At 36.5% G+C, this 19,821-nt stretch overlaps 1 protein-coding gene across 1 annotated transcript; it reads left to right on the top strand.

Moving 5' to 3' along the window:
• Nucleotides 1-280: 280 nt before the first annotated feature.
• On the top strand, nt 281-19,763 carry LOC102801442 (uncharacterized). Its single transcript, XM_085495485.1, has 6 exons — nt 281-2,307; nt 2,724-2,846; nt 3,597-4,032; nt 9,468-9,716; nt 11,838-11,989; nt 17,186-19,763. Exons 1-6 carry the CDS (start codon nt 423-425, stop codon nt 17,932-17,934), a joined length of 3,594 nt encoding a protein of 1,197 aa, XP_085351611.1. The 5' UTR covers nt 281-422; the 3' UTR covers nt 17,935-19,763.
• The last annotated feature ends 58 nt before the right edge of the window (nt 19,764-19,821 follow it).

The following is a 19,821-nucleotide window of genomic DNA, read 5'->3' as shown; positions in this document are numbered from 1 at the left end:
TACTCAGTACAACTTGACATCGTCAGAAAACAAATATTTTAGCAACGTATTCGTGTTTTTAACTACGTGATTTAAACTCTTATTAGCAGTTGTAAACTCTTTATTTAATTTATTGGGACGATACTGTACACAATATTATGTCTACTTCTTGTAAAATTTCCTCAACAAAACTCGAGGGGCGCTGTTATAAGCGGCTGACACCTTCGTAACCTTTGGTACGACGTCACACCAATACTGTGTCATGATTGGCCACATAAATTCGTGAACTATTTCCGCTGGTTAATGAGTTTGGAGCTCTGTCATCTTGGCTTGTGGGGAACCTGTATAATGTGACTCATTATTTGACAAAAGTGTGTATGTAAGCACTTTTCTGTATTCATTTGAATACACTTTGTGTTGTTGGTCGGCTCTTCGATGTGATTATGGCGAGCTTTACTGAATCGGAGAGTCAACAGTCTACTTTGGAATACTCCGCCGTTGTGATCGACACCGATGATGAGGAAGCTAAACACGCGTCCATTGATCACCACGATGGGAAAGAAAATACAATACTTCCAAATTCTGGTAGTGGTGCTATCTTACCTCCGCCGGGAGAACTTAACTATGATGACACGAACAGAACGTGTTCTTTTACAAGTGGGAACCCTTTTTTCGATTTTGTAAATACTACATCGGACAGTGGCGAAACTTATAGATACTCCTCATTGTCACCCAGTGGTGGCCGAGGTTATTGTTATAACAAAAACACATTGGATGCCTGGGACGATGATAGCTTATCCATCCCATCCCCGTCTTTACCGGATATTGGGGTCAATGCTTCTAAAGTGATATTAGGCGGTGAGTTTGGAAATGAGGAAGACAAAACAAGTTCAGCCACTATGCCCTACCAGTTTCCTCTTGGCATTGATGCAGGAGGTGATGGAGATACCGAGGGGGTTACCCAGGGAACACGCACACAAAATGATGATTCATTTGATACTGATTTACAGCAGTTAGCAATAATATTTGAGGAGGTTGATGTGAATTTTTTGCGAGATAGACTTGTCAGTCTTAGAAACCATGCTAATCGAGTTACAATAATAACTAATGAATTGTTAGAGGAACAAGATGACCAGCACTCTATGCATCCAGATGTCAATGCTGGTGGTGAGGGAAATAATGTTACATTATCTGGGGATAGCTTTGACAGTGTTTTTGCTGATGTTGACAAGGTACTTGAAACTTTAAAGTTAGAATATAACTTGGCTCAGCTTCCTGATGCCAACGTGGTCTTTGCAGTTTTAGAAGAGCATAAAGATCCGACCACCAGACGCAAAGCAACTATTGATTTTTTTGTGAAAGCTACTTCTAATGAGCCAATGATTGTTGAAACTGTGGAAACTACTCAGCAATTACCAGTTGGTGAAGCAGATCATGATCCATTAATTGACGACTCTGACTGGGACGATCGTCTGGCAATCTTCACACATCATCCATTTTATTCAGACTTGAAAGTAGTTGCTAAGGTATTTCCACATCGAGACCCGAATGAAATAATGGCGTATCTCGAGGCTCATCATGATAAAGATCATCGGAGACAGATTGTTACTGAAGAACTACTTGTTTTGGAAGGCGTTGGTGATAGTCAAGGTAGTGTGGAAGGTGTTAATAAACGACAGCGATCAGTTGTTGTTGATGATGACGATGATGATGACGTGGAATTTATTGGTGTTATTAGCAAAAAGGTAAAACAAAGTAATGATAATAAAAATGATGAAATAATCATTCAGGATGAAAACGTGACAAATACTGAAACTATTCCTGATGAAACAACTGCACAGCCTGTTACAGTATTGGAGCAGGATTTTTTGACTATCAAAGGCCTTATCCCGGATGCTGATCCAAACTACATTTATAACATGTTGGAAAACATGAAAGAAAACCCTAACCGAGTGCCTGATTTGGCAAACACCATGCTTGAAAAAAGAGACTACCCAAAATTGAATGATGTTATCAAAGAACAGCAGAGGATTGCAAAGAAGAAGCAAATAATGGGAGACGATTTTAACTTGGTGGAATTCATCAAATTATTTGAAAACCCAACAGAATATTTTTATAACGAGGACAAGCTGATGAGTGATAATTATTCCAAACATGTGAAAGCAAAACTGATGAACGAGTTTCCTGTGTTTACTGCAGAATTTATTCTTCTAGTGATGAAAAAACACAATAATCACTTGACGCCAACACTGAGGGAGCTTGAGCAGGATCAGCAACAAGAGTTTGCGAAGGTGTGCAATTATCAGTCAAAAGGCCGAAAATACAAAGGTCAGTTTGGAATAAAATATTTGGTGATGACTTTAATATTAATTTTTTTTTGTTCATTTTTAAATGATTCATATTATTATTACCACTTTTATAAAAAAATATAGTAAATTAACCACTATTGAATGTAGCATTATTCAAATATACCGGTAATGGTGACCTTTTCACTAGCAGAATTTCTCACCCAAATGTTTCTGTACTTTTTTTTGTATTCAATATTTGTGGAAATAAACCCTAATATTGAAGCCAATGGACAAAATTTGAGTAAATTTTTAGTTTTTACTCAAAAAATTCGGCTATTTTTGTCCCAATCTTCTGCAGGAAACATGACTATAAAACAGGACTATTTTATGAATTAGTGATAAAAAGAGAGAAAAGACTATGGTGTCCCTAATTGACATGTATTATCTGACTATCAGGTTTTCAGAATCGAAAAAAGTATCGACTGAAGCCGAGGACTGTACAAGAACCATGGCCAGAGGAACTGGATGAGATATTTTTCAAGGAGTTGAAGTTTGTTCAACATGAGAGGGAAATACAGAGTGAGTCCAACTTTTCAATTTCTTGCTAATTTATGTTGCTATAAATGCAACATTTCGTTTGGATTAAATGTATACGATTTATACTTGTTTTAATCGTTTAACGATCTGCAGGCTCATTATAGCAATTGTTGACCCTATTGTAAAACTTTTTCTTATAACAATAACTTGAACATTTTAAATTACTATTGATGAACATAAATATTGTACATACGTGGTGCATGATCACTGTCACTTCAACTACGAAAAATATTATCCATGTTGAAACATTTTTGTTTGAAACTACTACCAACTACAGATAATGCTGGCGTCAATAACCTTTGAGTTTGAAAGCTAATTTTTGTATAAACAGAAACATTGTTGCACTATTGTAAACTTCGCGTAGTGTTTATCGGAGAAACGACTAGAACATTATTATTTTAAACTTACCCGTAATCACCATTTTTGATTAGGCCGCGTAGTCGCTTTGTTGTGCTCAAGTGTTGCTAGTAGCATGATGCCCTAATACAATATATGGTTGGTAGTACATGTACATATGCAAGAACATCTTGGATGTCCACCTTGAATCCATTCTCATAATCATGCCTGTTGATAAAAGCAGTTTTATTAGCTCTGCTGTCGACTTTGTAGAGCGAAGCTTATTCAGAGTGCTGTTTCAATTCATTGCCACAATATTCTTTTATTGTTGTGACAGCTTGAGACTAAAACCAGTGCATCATTGACATTCCCTCCACATTTTTCTTTTTTTGGTAGATATTATTGATGAAAGAAACGTTCAGCGAAATGAGCGAATCGAAGCAGCACGTGCCAGTAATTCACTTCTTGAATGTGGCTGTTGTTACGAGGACGAACTCTTGTCCGAAGACATGGTGTCCTGTCCAAATGCTCATCTCTTCTGTAGAAACTGTGTCAAAAGGTCATCTCAGGAAATTATAGGTCAAGGTCGTATAGACTTCCCTTGTCTTTCACCAGAATGTGATAGTATGTTCACAGTGACTGTGCTACAGAAAGTCTTACTCCCCTCAGTTATGTCTAATCTCCTCAAGAGGATTCAGGAAGAAGAGATCAAGAAAGCAGATATACCTAATCTGGAGACGTGCCCGTTTTGTACGTTTGCTACCATAATGGATAATCCAGATGATAAAGTATTCAAATGTCAAAATACAGAATGCTTGAAGGAGTCTTGTAGGTATGCTATGTTAGACTAGGGCAAGTCAATGATTCACCAATGTTAACTTTGTGTGTGCAGGTGATTTGGAATATGTAATTAATTCTTTGAGTAGTAAAATCAACCTGGTTACATTTCTAGAAATAAGTCTGCCCGTTCTTTTATGCATTTTTCAACAATTTTGATTAGGACATGTAGCCTACAAAGAATTATTTTGATTTTGTTTAAAATCAATAAAAAAAAATTATAGAAAAACATAAAAAACAATGTAAACTGTTATACCAAATTGTTGGAAGAAGAAAAATATGGAATTCAAAGGGTTAATAGAAAAATATGGAATTCAAAGGGTTAATAGAAAAATATGGAATTCAAAGGGTTAATAGAAAAATATGGAATTCAAAGGGTTAATAGAAAAATATGGAATTCAAAGGGTTAATAGAAAAATATGGAATTCAAAGGGTTAATAGAAAAATATGGAATTCAAAGGGTTAATAGAAAAATATGGAATTCAAAGGGTTAATAGAAAAATATGGAATTCAAAGGGTTAATAGAAAAATATGGAAATCAAAGGGTTAATAGAAAAATATGGAATTCAAAGGGTTAATAGAAAAATATGGAATTCAAAGGGTTAATAGAAAAATATGGAATTCAAAGGGTTAATAGAAAAATATGGAATTCAAAGGGTTAATAGAAAAATATGGAATTCAAAGGGTTAATAGAAAAATATGGAATTCAAAGGGTTAATAGAAAAATATGGAATTCAAAGGGTTAATAGAAAAATATGGAATTCAAAGGGTTAATAGAAAAATTAATAATTTTTCCCAGAAAAGCTCTATCTGTCTTATATATCTCCCATGGTGCATTTTACAATAGAAGGCTTACCTCTTAGAAAGAGACAAGTGAGTGTATAATGAGTGAAATGTACCATAAAACACAATCCTTACAAAACTGTGCTTTGGGACTACATGTATCATGATCATGTTTTAGGGTGTTATCATTACAATAGTGATACATTGAGATTTTAAAATTTCTTCATTGTGATCAACATTGGTCTTGCGTTTACTTCCCCTTTGTGTATTCACCTCGTTGCAGGTCATTCAACGTAAAGTTCACACTATTCGCAATGTCCATGAAACAATTGGGGGGACCAAACTTGACATTTTCATTTTTTTGTGGCATCATTGCTAAGAAAACATGTTATTTTTGCATTATTCCATCTTGGATTCCATCTGTTTAAAAATAATTAAATTGGATTTTTGCAGCATACGAGTCAACAAAATGTATAAAGTAAAACTAATATTGCAAAATTTACAGTATTCGCTCTACTAAATGCCTAAATTACTCTAATTCTGATAGCAGACAATATCAATGGTTGAAACTTAGACCTATATATTGACTTTGCTACACACATTTTTTCTGCTGAATTTTTATACATAGCACAATATTTATTTTTAGAAATAGCAAAGTGAAATTCTTATATTTCTTTCATGAAATAATAACGATTTGAAATGAACCAACCACTTGCTCTTACGCTATTGTGTAGGCTTCAAATGTTGCATTTTATAGAAGTCCGAAAACGGGGACTTATATTTCGGTCTCCATCCGTGCGTCCGTCGGGAGTCATATCTCAGAATCCCTTGGACCGATTCCGTTCATTCTTTGCATGTACCTAGTACTTTATGTGGGACATATGCACATGCAGTGGTTTAGTGATTCGATTCAAAATGGCCGACTGGCAGCCATCTTGTTTTTTGAAAATGTTGTATTTTGGACATGCTTTGTCAGTTGTTATTCAAACTTGGTACATAGATTATACATGTTAGGATACATGTCCATGATGATTTATTTTCGCAATTGAATCAAAGATGGTCGACTGGCAGGCATCTTGTTTTTTGTTTGTTTTTATCCGGTATCTTGGTTGTGCTCTGTCAGTTTTCATTCAAATTTGGCACATACATGTACTTTATACATGTTAGGATGCATGTGCATGACAATTTGTTTCAACATCTGGTCAAGGATGGCCGATTGACAGCCATCTGACTTTTTGGCCTTACTACTATATTTCCACAATTTATGTACCATTTTCATTCGTATTTGGCACATACATCATACATATCAGTGTGTTTCATAATCAGATCAAAGATGGCCGAATAACGACTGTTTTTATTTTTGGCCATATTACTACTACATGGAACACGTGTTTTGATGTAAATAAACAATCTGTTGTATACGCCACTTGGAACTCAAGTTTCAAGAACACGCTCGTGACAGCCCCTCTCAGCTTTAATATGACAAGCACAAAGAGAACTTTCAAAAAATTAACGGGGACTGTGTCATTTTCAATGACTTGTTTTTCTTAAAAATGGATTTCTTCAACAAGCCAACAGCCTAACTAGTTATAGATCCAGCTCTTCTTGTGTCGGTCTTTAGTCTTTGTGATGGTATTTCTGATACATTTGAACCGCTACAGTTCTTCCCATAGACTTGCCTAACACAAACGTGCAGCACCAAATGGCATTGCAAATAAAAGTTCGGCATTTTATCATATCACGCAACCAAAACTATCACCTATTGATAGTATGTTTACTAAACACTTACCAGCGTGAAAATGTGACAAAAATGATCTATTTGTTTTTCCAGGATTTCTCTCACAGTGTGGCTTTGGAGATTGTTTATTGATTGACGACAGTTTCGATGGTGTGATGCGAGAAAATATTCTGTTTTGTTGACTTTTATTTGCGATACCATTTGGCAACGCACAATTGTGTTATGCAAGACTATGGGAGAAACCATAGCTCTTAAAAACAACAAATTTAAGGTCACCAAATGTATCAGAAATGAATACCATCCCAAGTACTAAAGACTGACCAAGAAAAGCTATGGTACCACTGCTACAAACTGCCGGGGCTACCATTTTGCCACAATCAATCCCTTTAGAGAACACATTCATTTTGATTATAGTCACATACATTCTCTACAAACACATTTCCCTAACACAAGATCATCTGTTTTGTTATTGCATACTTAAAGTGCCTGTGAAATGGCTGCTATTTTCACCCCTAAAATTATCAATTGGTACATAAATAATGTTAATTTTTATGTTTCTAAGCATGAATTATTTTTTTTTAAGTGAAAAAATGTGTTTTAAACTCAGTCTATGGCAACTTTATTTTTGTGTATTTTAAAACGAGGCTCCTCATTAGCTTCTCATTTGCATACATAAATTCCCCTTGTGACGTCAGAAGGGGAAGTCGCATGGCAGCTTGCATTGCCGATACGTGTAAATAAGGCAAATTTCTTGTGCAGTTTTCTCGTCTTTGACTATATTGTCACTTATGTACTTGTTCGTCGAGGAAGAATAGACCATAATGAACACATAGTATCAATTGTTGTTGCATGAGGTTGAGTTAGATGCGAAATATGTCCGTTCTGGTGTAGCTGGCACCGTGATCGTCACTGACACCGGCGGACGTTTGTACACTGTTGCTGGACAAAATAGAATTTGACGTCGGAATTATCTCGTTATTTAGCAGGTTACTAGGTACGTCACTACACTGTTTTATTTTATCGATTGTCTGAGTAAAACTTTCAAAATTAAAATAAAAGAGAACATATTTTGACATTCTAAACATTAGACCATGGTGATCACTATAAAATAATTAAAAAAACGACAAATCACAGTTACTAAATAAATGACAGCCGCGTGGAAATAAATTGACATTTTGTTGAAATAGGTGAACGTGTCGGGTCGCGGCGAGGGCAAGTGCGTTAAAAGCGGCGTTTAATTGGATAACAAAAATAATCGAGATCGACACACATACAGATGTAATTATAACATCATATTAAAACTTTATTTGGTGAAATACATTGACCAAGCCTGGATTCTTATTTCATAAATTATTACGCAGATCAAGCTGCAAGCATGGAGGTAAAAAAGAACAGAGGTGTGAATTCAACATTCAACACCAATCACCAAACAATTCAGAAACATTTAGTCTTCGAAAATGAAAACAGTTAGCAGTGTGTAAGGGCTGTGTAATTTCCTGTTTGTCCGACGCTTCGTTTTCGTGTCACTGTCAAAATTAACAGGGACTAAATGGTCTCTATAAAACGATAACCAGGATCGCAAAAAAAGTCAACTGATTTGAAACACTTGCCGGACATCTCTCTCTCTTCTGAAATCCGCCTCGGTGATCATGGGCTGGTCCGGAATCTATTTCTTTCAAAAGTGTTGCGCCAGGTTTACGTTGTCGCCGTTTCTTTTTAAACCTAGTCGTTTTTTTTATGGACGAGGACAGTTTTTCCCAAAAAAATGAATCTAAGGTTAAGTGGTGTCGCACCTTCAGATCGATTAGAAACGTGTGAATACTTAAACTACGACTATACGTTTCACTGCAACTGCCCACAACACAACATCTAAAAACTCTCTCTCTCAAAAAAAAAAAATAGACAAAGAAAATACGCCGACCGAAAAATGTATATCGTTTAAAAGTATACTGAACGACCAGTGTTATTACGGCTCAGGGGTATGACTTCCTCTCACATTTTGTCATTTGGTGGCCCACTTTCAGCGAGAGTCGGAAATCCGGAAACAGTCGACCGTTTCATGATAGGTGGGCGTGGCTACAACACGAGAAATATCCCAAATTTACTTGGATACGAGTAATCATTTTCAGCAAAAAAATCAATAACTACCCTTTTCAGTGGAACACAGATCTAAAATGGGAAACGTGAGGGTGGGCATTGCACAGGCACTTTAAATAACAGAAAATTACCCTAAAAGTTGGTAAGTGGGCATCCCACACAAAATCCACTAGTGTTACCAGCACTAGTATAAATATAAATAACACTGGCACCATACATTCTGTTCTAAATTCATATTCATTATTAGGGCAGATATTTTACATTTGTTAGGTTTTTCAGTGACATTAAAGTCATATTTGTATTAATCCACTTGCATAGACCACTTTTATTCAACCTTGGTAAAATATAATGCAAACGTTTTACATGTATGTACATGCATTCCTGCTGTAGATTATTTGGGTCAAAAATAATATTTATCCTTATAAATCAAGTCCTATGGACCTTCATAGACCAACTTTTGTAATAAGATAATGTAAAGCGAGATATGTCTATTCTAGGGGTTACCTGCGACTATGTGGGAATCGAGTTCCAAGTGATGATGACAACGCATGCTAAAAATGTAAAGGCTCATGGGTAGACGCATGTTTGTAAACAACGACATGCTTATGGCCGTTTGCCATATGCATAGGTGACGACTCCTCACTTTAAGTGATTTTTAGTAAAATGTTAATTCATTCCTGGGGATGTTTCAATCAAAACTGGTACTAAGATAATGTATATGTAACAACTCTGCCAGTATATGCCCATCTGGCTCGTTTTAGATAAGAAATGGCCAAACTAACATAAACTCTACCTTTGATTTTTAACCTAAGATTATGCAAGGAACTGAACCATATACCATTGAGGTGCGAAGAAGTAGAAAAAGAAAATGAAACTAAAAAACGAACATTTATTGAAAACCAGATGACTGAGGCAATGTTAAGAACTTGCTGGAGGTGCAAGAAAAAGTTCTTCAAAGAAGAGGGCTGTAATAAAATGACCTGTATGTGTGGCGCCTCTATGTGTTATATTTGTCGGCAACCCATCAAAGGCTACGAACATTTTGGAACAGCGCCGGGACAGTAAGTATATGTTTCAGTATGCAGTATGGCCCAACATGTCAGGTATACTATTTGGGGAAAGTGATCATAGGTTTTGAATTCCCTAGGCAAATTCCTTAGGTGATACATTACTGATGAGGGGAGGGTGCGATGTTATGGTAATAACCGGTGGACTTGTTGAATATACATACTTGTTATGGTGTCAATCAGAAATATCTTACTAATATATGTACGAATTTTTAAATTTTGTTGCATTTCACTGTGTGTGTACAATGTATCAGAATTTTTTAACTAGCTGTGCTCTCGCTGTCGCTCGCAAATGTCGTAAATTACGAAATTTGGACAAGATTTACGAACAAAATAAATATCTATTAGTAGGATTTACGAACACATTTTGTATAAAATACCCTCGCAAATCGCCCTCATTTACTTTTCAAGACTCGACTGTGATCATCACCCGTGTTACGGTTTGAGTGATTGCCATTTTTAAGTTAAACAATGTCCTGTTACTTCTAAGATTGCAACAATTGCTACATGGTGATCGCGATCAACACGGAACTGCCACTGAATGTATTTTTCCACTCTAAAGTTATTTTGGTGTCATCGCACATGCGTAGTTTAGTCGACATGTGTTTCAAGTTACTCTCAGTATGGGACGGTTTCATGTCGCCCTTATCAAAACATGTGATTTGTTTATTTATTGAAAATGGAGACTACGTCAAAACGGAGCAGACAACTGCTCGACGAGTATTTTTCACGACGAGATGGAGAAACCGCTAAATCGTGTTCAGAACCAGAAACCCATGGGTGTCCTAACCCTGACAGCACCAAGAAACAGAAAGTTGATCGTACTGCAGCACGATTTCAGAAATAATGGAAGGTTAGCTGCGGTTTCGTAGCCCTTTGGTGCGACATACAATCTAAATTGCCCTACCAATTTCATTCGGACGTCTTGTCACGTAAATAATGCGGTTGGCAACATAGGGCTATGATTCCACAGCTAATGGAAGGCGAGACAAGGTTAGCAAATCGATCGAAAAATACTATAATTTGTGTAACATTCTTACCGGGCATTCTTTAATTCAGAAATTTCGATGAAAATAAATAGTCATTTTGTGTCGTCATAAACGTCAACATGCGGGTTTGCATGATGAGCACGGGAGATTACTTCATAATAATATTGATTGGCATAGAGTTTTTTCTGAGAAATTTCCCGTGAAAATTTATTCACAGGATGACTTGTGTTCTAGGCAGTGAACTTAAAAAGTGAACTTTTGAATGATGACTATTTTCCCCACTGTTAACAATGTGAGCTTATCATGAATATGTTTAATTAATACTGAGTTATTCAAATAAAGGTTCTGGTGTCTACATTGCATATTTTGTTGTGATGTTTTGTTGTACCATCATAAATGGTACATTTTGTGGAGCAGACTGCCTAATTTGATGTCATGAAATTACACACAAAATTAGAGCTCAGGTTGCACCAGCAAGCACCATTTTCAGCATGCTGTTCTTGTTTTCGGCGGACGACAGAGGGGACACCTCCCTCTCCTTCTCTCTTCCCCGTTGTGCTCGATCGCGGGAAAATGCTCCGCAGTTTCCAGACAAAGTTTACTAATACTTTTTTTTCTTGATTAGTAAATTTACTATTACCTAGCAAATTCCAGAGAGAGCCCAGACTAGCCACATGTTTACCTGTCATTTTAGCCAGACACTCCTTATTTTAGACAGGTACTCAATTTTTAAAAAAAATTGTACAAACAAATTACAAGAATCAACAAAAAATTGATTGTAAGTCTCTGGTTACAGACTAGGGAACTGCTATAACAGACACTTTTTTATTTTCTGGCTATAACCCTTGTGTGTATAAATGAAAAACAGGTTACAGGAAGTAACGTGCATGCGTACAATACACAAAAAACAACTGAATCGTTGTTTGTCAACTCCCCTTCCTTTGCACATATGATAGTTGAGCAACTAGGGAATTCAGCAGCAGTTCATCTGTCATCACTCTCCCAAATTGTTAAGATGGCATAGCTCCCCTAATCACTCATTATAACCATGAGTCATTTCTAGGTCATCAGCCATTTTGAAAAGACTTAATCACTTGTATTACCTTGTTTACATTTATTTATTTAGGTGTCCCCCAACACTGGATATTGATCATCGTATGTTTCATTTGAAAGAGGTGGCCTCAGCTGGTGAGAAGGCCAAGGATGTTTATAAAAAAGACAATCCCGAAGAATCTGAAGTCGATTTAAAGTATGACCCCATGAAAGATGTTACTAAAGGTGAGTTTGTATGTCAATTTTGTGTTTTCCCATTCCTTGAACTGTTTTTTGACTCCCATGTGCGAAGCACACAATAAGAGTCTTCGCAGTTAGTGTGTCTGTATGTGTGTGTGTGTATGTGTGTCCGTCTGTTCTACTGATATCTCAAGAACATACATCGTTTTTTGATGAAACTTGGTGAATAGATGCTCTGGGCCAATGTGCAGATGTGATAGGTTTTTGGTAAAAATCTGTGCATATTAATTACCTAATTTGCATAATTAGTTAATTTTTCAGCTTTTCGACTGATATCTCGAGTACTAATCTTCACATTCAATGAATCTAGAACTATGCAGAGACCCAATTAGTTTTTGGTAAATATTTATGCAAATTAATCACCTAATTTGCATAATTAACCAATTTTCAACTTTCACACTGATGTCTCAAGTACTAATCATCACATTTAAATAAAACGTTGTACATGGATGCGGTAGGACAATAGACAGACCTAATTAATTGTGGGTTAAAATCTGTACATACAGTCAAACTTGTGTTAACGGCCACCTGGATATAGCGGCCACCTGCCTATAGCGGTCACAACCGAACAGTCCCTACGAATTTTACATGTAAAGTACCCTGTTTACAGCGGCCACCTGCCTAACGCGGCCAACGGCCACGCTTCAGCGGCCGCAGTGATCAGTTGAACTGCATATAACGGACATAGATCCCGGATGTCTTGCGGACTACTGCCTTCCACCTCAGACAACGAATAAGCTCACAAAGGACAAAGTTAGCACGTTTTCACACCTTTCATTCAACCGATGGCTTTGGCAATTATGTTTTATTCTTGTTTATAATTCAGTTTACCACGGCAAGCACACCGTACCGATGGCTATGGAACGCCAAAAACATAATTACGAATTTGAAAGTGTCTTGATAAAAAAACATGCTGTCATTAATGTTTTGTTGAAATATGTATACATTGGAATAACTTACAATTTTGTTCAATTAATGAATCGAGCAATCACAATGATGACGACCCGCAAAAGTTGTGTGAGTCGCCGGGACACAGTCACGGTCCCTATGCATGTGGCTGGGGTGAATCGGAATGCCGACGGTAAATCCCCGATCAAATTGATTACCAACAAAAAAAACATAACAGCTCACTTGTTATTTAGTATCGATATTTATTCACTTTGAACTCCTATAAATACCGATAAATACGCATGTAACTGGAACTGATAGCAAAAAGTAAAAAAATCAACAAAACGGCCATGCCTGTTTATCCATCCAAATAAATTATGCTAATTAGCCTTGCGCATGTGCGTTCTTGTTCTTCCGGGGTTATGATAACTCGGGTCAAAAAGTAGAGTCGTTTCCGTTAGCCCTGCGTCAGTGTGTATCGATCACTGCGAGGGAATGTGTGTGCAGTATCGTCTCGTTGTCTAAACTAAATTCGTTCAACAATTTTTTTTTGGTCGCTACTGCCTCGGTACATGTAACAATAGATGCTTTTAACAATGATGTTAAATTGACCCCAGTTCGCCGGCCCATTCCATGGCCGGCCAAAGTGGCCAGGCATATTTCACATGTTTCTATTGTTGCACCAGTACAATAACATGGAAGTCGCACAGATTTCGATTGCGCAAAGTAATGTTTTGATTAGGGATCAACCATTTCGTAAGTGAGGTAGGTCGAGAAGATTTTTGAAAAAAAATGAACGAAATGTTTAGGGAATTGTGATTTGGGAGGAAACTTTCAAGTTGTCACGTACATGTAACTGGAAGGATACAATAGATAAGTGTTCTTTTCGTATACGTAACGTTGTAGAGATCAATAAAGCACTGCTAACTGTCCCTCTTCCTTCTCCTTGAAAGAATTTGCTATAGCCCAGAAACATTCCGATTTATTAGAACAGTTACCAGGCACAATAGATATTTAAAGAAACAAAGAAATTCAGAATAGCTAAGCAAAGCAAGCTGAGTGATTTCTTTAGTAGGAAATGAGACTCAAACTGCTGCTGAACATCAACTTTACTGTACAAATCTTCAAATAATTTTCATACTACTCATTATTGTGCAATGATCGATTTTAGTTTACATAATACAATTTAAAATCAACATTTTTATTTGTAATAAAGTGTTTGGATACTGTGTACAGTAGTGTAATAGTGTGTCAAATGGGGTTGCGAGATCCGTTTTAATACATTCAGTGCCTAATTAATATTCATGAATAAATTAGTGAACCTGTATAGAAAGGCCACCTGTCTATAAAGGCCAAAATTTCAAAGTCCCTTGGGTGGCCGCTATAGACAGGTTTGACTGTATTAATTACCTTACCAATTTTAGGCTATCACACTGATATCTAAAGTACAAATTATGAAACTTAGTACAAAGATGCTCTAGGACAATGTACAAACCTGATTAGTTTAGAGTTAAAATCTGTTGATATTTACATGACTGCATTTTATCAGAGCTTTACAACTCGAGCCAGCAAAAATGGCTGTGTTTACGCTTTTGGCTTGAGCCAAGTTTGGCTCAAATAATCCCTCGGGGTTGAGCACTGATAGGATTGGGCCCGACATGGCTCTGGCTCTGACCCTGTAAACACATCAAAATCCAACAATCAGGGCCGAAATCCCACCAATAACTACTGTGTGTATGTCGTCAAGCTGTGCGGACAACTGTTGATGAACGAATGGTAGTACCCATGATTGCAAAAATAAGAGCTGTACGTCAGCAATGTTAAGCAATAATTATTCGCTGCATCCTTGCTCATCTTCTTTGAGCGTATCTGTTTCTCAAGGAGAGTATATTCTGCATTGACCTTCTCTGTTGCCATGTGAAGAAATAACACAAGCATGACACCAAAATTGTTTTTAACCATATTGTTTTCATACTAAAACGAACTGGATTGAACTTGGGTGGATCTCAGCACTCGTTCGGCCCCAACTGTGTAAACATATTGGAGATATTCTCCTGTTAATCGATGGGTGGAGCAGTAGTTCAGCTCCGATTGAATGCTGTCGTGTAAACATAGCAATAGGAGCCTTGTGCCAATTCCCCCAAAATTGTAAATCTCAACTTGCTTTTTAGTCCCCGTTCGGACACAGTCCGAAAACGGGGACTTATGTTTTTACCTCAGTGTGTGCGTGCGCGTGTGTGTGTGTGCATGTGTGCGTCTGTACATGCGTCCGGACCTGTATCTTAGAAATGCCTGAACCAATCACAATCAAACTTCACACATACATCATACATGATATTATACATATGCACGTCAATTTGTTTCACGCTCTGATTCAAGATGGCCGAATAGCGACCATTTTTGTGCTAAAAATCATCAAAATCAAGCATTTCTCGGCTGTTTACTAATGGATTTTGTTCAAACTTGGTATATACATTAGACATTATAGGACCTTGGTGCACATCATTTTGTTTTACGATATGATTCAAGATGGCCGAATGGCGGCCATTTTTGTGCTAAAAAATCAACCATTTCTCGGCTGTTTACAGATGGATTTTGTTCAAACGTGGTATATACATTAGACATTATGGGACCTTGATGCTAATAATTTTGTTTTTCAGATAAGATTCAAAATGGCCGACTAGCGGCCATTTTGTATTAATGAATGTGGTTCTCGTGCCATATCTCTGACTTGCTTTCACTGATTATGTTCAGATTTTAAATATTCATTATACATCATGCCATAGATAGACAGATATATTGGTTTGACAATCCTATTCAAAATGGCCAAATGGTGGCTTTTTTTGTGCTAAACAATCATTAAATATCCAGCATTTCTGGCGTTTATGGATGGATTTCGTTCAAACTTGGTACATATATTAGACATTTAAGGTTCCTGATGCTCGTCATTTTATTTTTCAGATTGGATTCAAAATGGCTGACTGGCGGCCATTTTGTTTTAGTGATTGGGCTTCTAGAGCCATATCTCTTAAATGCTTTGACTTATTATATTTAAATTTTATATGTTCGTTATACATCATGTTATATATTCAAAATGGCTGATTTTGAATGCTGTTCCAGAGCAATATCCTTCAATATGGACAAGTACTTGTTTGACGATCAGATACAAATGTCAATCATTTTAATGTTAAAAAATCATATTCCTGACATGGTTATATTCCAGCTATATTACTATAAACAAAACTATATATCTTAAATTTGATAACTAACGGGGACTGTGCCATGCAGGGCTTGTTGATATTTGATTTAAAACATGGCAATTTAGTACTTTTTGTGTTATTAAAATTTGCTTAGGTGATTATGTTATGTAAATTCCTGTAAAATATTTTGTTTGCGCAGTTGTCCATTACTTACTGTTCCTTCTATATTTTGATTTTTTCGCTTTTTCCTTGGAAGATTATAATAAGTAGGTCTCAGAATTCTAATGTTCTATTTAGTTCTGAAGATATACATGTAGCATGTCAACTAGACAGACTCTATTTTACACCCAAGGCGATGTTTTAGCAGTGTTTTCTCAACATTGTTCGTGCAATCAACTGTTTTCATGTCCAGGCTTGATGTCAACACTATTGTGATCTATACTTGATACCTTAAAAAACTATTAATTTGCTGACTGTGCTAATAAACAGACCTGGTTCAATTTAATTTAATAGTGACCCAATGAGTGAATTAAGTCTTTGACACTGTCAGTACAAGCTCATTCGGTCAATTATTATATTGTTATATTGTGGGGGGGGGTACCTAGTTTTTGAATCTTGTGTGCAATTTGTATGTCGCAGTAAAATTTTTTGTCAGAATTAGATAAAATAGTTATTACCAATAGTTTACCACAACATTGATATGTAGTTCTTTGGGAACAATTTCATGTTATGTTCACTTTATCTAGTTGTCTATGGTGGAAATAAACAAACAATCATCAACATTTACATAATCAAATTTCAATCTGTTCCACTCATTAAAAAAATCACTCATCAGATTTCAATGAAATCTGGTACATAGGTACTCTGGGAATAATCCACAAACTGTGTTAGTTCTCAGACTGCATTATTTCCTGGTTGAAATCCAACATATTAAAACGCCACTGTCATTTTTCACAAAAATAATCAGCACAATTTTTCCGTACATTAAAAAACAAAAACATGAAGACAAATACATAAAGTGTAAAAAAAAAATGTTGCACACAATTTTGGCCGTAAAAGTTGTGAAGTAACTTTCAAGCATTTTTTTTTTCAGATTTGGAAACTACTGGTGGTAATCAAAGAAGGGCATTCGGTTTGGGACCACAAGGTTTTCAGTTTGGTGGAATAGTACTGCCACCTCCTCATCCCTTTCAAGTGCAACGCTTTCAGGGTGGAGCAGGAACCGGAGTGCAAATCATTGCTAATAATACAGGAGTGCGTGTGGTACAAGGTGGTATGGGCATGATATTCCAGGGACCTAGACCTGCTGGCAATCACATAGCTCAACATGCTTTTCAATTTGGTGGCAATCAAGCTGCTGGTCAAGTTTTACAGGATCATGATGGTTTTCATATGGCTGGGCAACCAGCACAGGGAAATGGTAATCAGATAGCTGGGCTACAACAGGGTGGAATTCGGATAGCTGGGCTACAACAGGGTGGAATTCAGATGGCTGGGCTACAACAGGGTGGAATTCAGATGGCTGGGCTACAACAGGGTGGACTTCAGATGGCTGGGCTACAACAGGGTGGAATTCAGATGGCTGGGCTACAACAGGGTGGACTTCAGATGGCTGGGCTACAACAGGGTGGAATTCAGAGGGCTGTTCAGGACAATGGGAACCAGGTAGCAGCAGCAGTACCACATAATGGAATTAATATTCAGTTTGCTAATCCAGCACCAGTAAATCCTTTTCATGATAACAATGCCCAGAATGGAGTGGCCAATGCTAATCCTGCTGCCAGAGCGAACCAGTTTAGAAATTATATTAGGGAAAATCGTAGGGTGCGAAGAAGGCGTTGAATGTAAACTTGAACACAATTTGTTTGTTTGTCAGCTACTGTCAAAACGTGGCAGTCTGTCTGATTTGTGTGTTGAGAACAAGAGCATATCAAGTACCTTGTCACATTAACTGAACTTAAAGATTCTCACAATTATCATTGTACAGTTACTTTTATTGATTTATTTTAGCAGTCCCTCTCAGGTGTTATGGTTAACTTCATTGAATTGCTTTTTACCAAGACGATTTTCTTTCAGTTGATACCAATCAGGGTTGGTACTTCAATCTCTTCATCTGCAAATGAGGTCTTGTTAGGCAAAACTATGCTACACAGGATTTCCAACGGGTTTTTCTGTGACAGACTAGCATAATGATCCAGAAGTGCCCCCTCTCCATAATATTCTGCTCATTAATATTAATTTTATTTGCAACTTCACAAACATTGGGGGCGGTCATACTTTGGTCCCTGTAACAGTGACAAGCATCAATTGATAAAGCTCATTGGGGGGGGGGGGGGGGTTACATCTGCCATTCCTTGAGAAATTAGCATATTCAGATTTGCACCAATATAGCAATATTTATGATGCTAATCAACAGCCACTAATTGCAGAAAAGAAATTGTAGCAGAAATTCCATTCTTGTATGGAAGGAAGGGGTCAACGAAATAAGCATACCAAGTTAGCAACAGGCTGGCATGTTGCATGATGGTACAGGAAGTTTTTTTTAATTTTTTACGTTTTTGTTCCAAAAAAAGTACTGCATTTCTAAAATAATCTGTTGGTTTTTTTTTGAGTTATTTAACATAAATTATATTTCAAGGATGGTTTTCCTTTTTTTCAGTATTATACAGTGCTATACATCATGAAGGTGAATTCTATCATCAAAGGTATTCAATAACCCCCAGACCTGTCAACAATGCAATAGATTTGACACTTTCTCAGAGAATACTGTATAGTGGTGCTCACCATTTATCTGTCAATGAATACATCAATTTAGAAAAATATTTCGTCAACTTACTTAAAGCAGTATATCTTTTTTTTAATGTTATTCATTAACTAAAAATGTACTTGTAGTACCAAACTTAAATTTGGCTTCCATAACGACCAATCGTATTCAATAATTTTAGTCACCTTGCTGTATTTTGTTGCCACTGCATCTCACCCTACACCTTCTCAATGTAGCCATGAAATTAGGCAGACAAATACTAGTGTATATTTCATGAACTTGACCTAGTGAATGCATATGCAAATTATTCAAGATGGCTGAATGGTGTCAATTTAGTTTTAAAAAGCGTTTCTGGTTCAAATTTATGTATATTGGGACCGTGATGAAACTTTTGTCAGACAGGTTGGCTTACGTTTTTAGAGAGTGCCTACCGTTCTAGCAACATCTGACGTGTTCAATATTTATACATTTCTGTAAGGCACTTATTTTTGGTAGATACTCTCATAACTGAATTAGTCAAGAAATCTACACATAGATATTATGTTTTGGTGTTGCCTGTGGAATTCTTGGGGTGTAGAATACTTTTATTTTCACTTTGAAATAAAAACTAGCGAATCTATCTTTTTTACTATACATTCTACTCATAACTCATATAAAATGCCCCAAAAGTATTCATCGAAAAATTATTTCCAGCAGAACTATGAAAATACGTCAGCCTGAATTGTATGTACTGTAGCTTATAACTTTAATCCAATATTTAGTTGCTGTTAAATGGTTTAGGTCATGATGAACAGTCAAGATATTTTCTATGCTGGGAGACTATACCTTCAATTACATTTTATGATTGGACACAGTGTAAGCTTTACATCACTGTAATACTATTAAAGATTTATTATTATAAATACAATGAGCATCTATTTTATTTGTGCACAACTTTCACACACTAGACACTCTTGAAGTAACAT

This window comes from Saccoglossus kowalevskii, chromosome 2, assembly GCF_978046115.1.
Source record: "Saccoglossus kowalevskii chromosome 2, keSacKowa6.1, whole genome shotgun sequence".
In the NCBI taxonomy this organism is placed as follows: Eukaryota; Metazoa; Hemichordata; class Enteropneusta; family Harrimaniidae; genus Saccoglossus; species Saccoglossus kowalevskii.
This window is presented reverse-complemented; position numbering and strand designations above follow the sequence as displayed.

Coding starts and splice junctions, on each gene's coding strand:
- LOC102801442 (XM_085495485.1), top strand. CDS start 423: ATGGCGAGCTTTACTGAATCGGAGAGTCAACAGTCTACTTTGGAATAC. Junction 4,033..9,467: donor TGCTTGAAGGAGTCTTGTAG/GTATGCTATGTT, acceptor TTTTAACCTAAG/ATTATGCAAGGAACTGAACC. Junction 11,990..17,185: donor CATGAAAGATGTTACTAAAG/GTGAGTTTGTAT, acceptor TTTTTTTTTCAG/ATTTGGAAACTACTGGTGGT.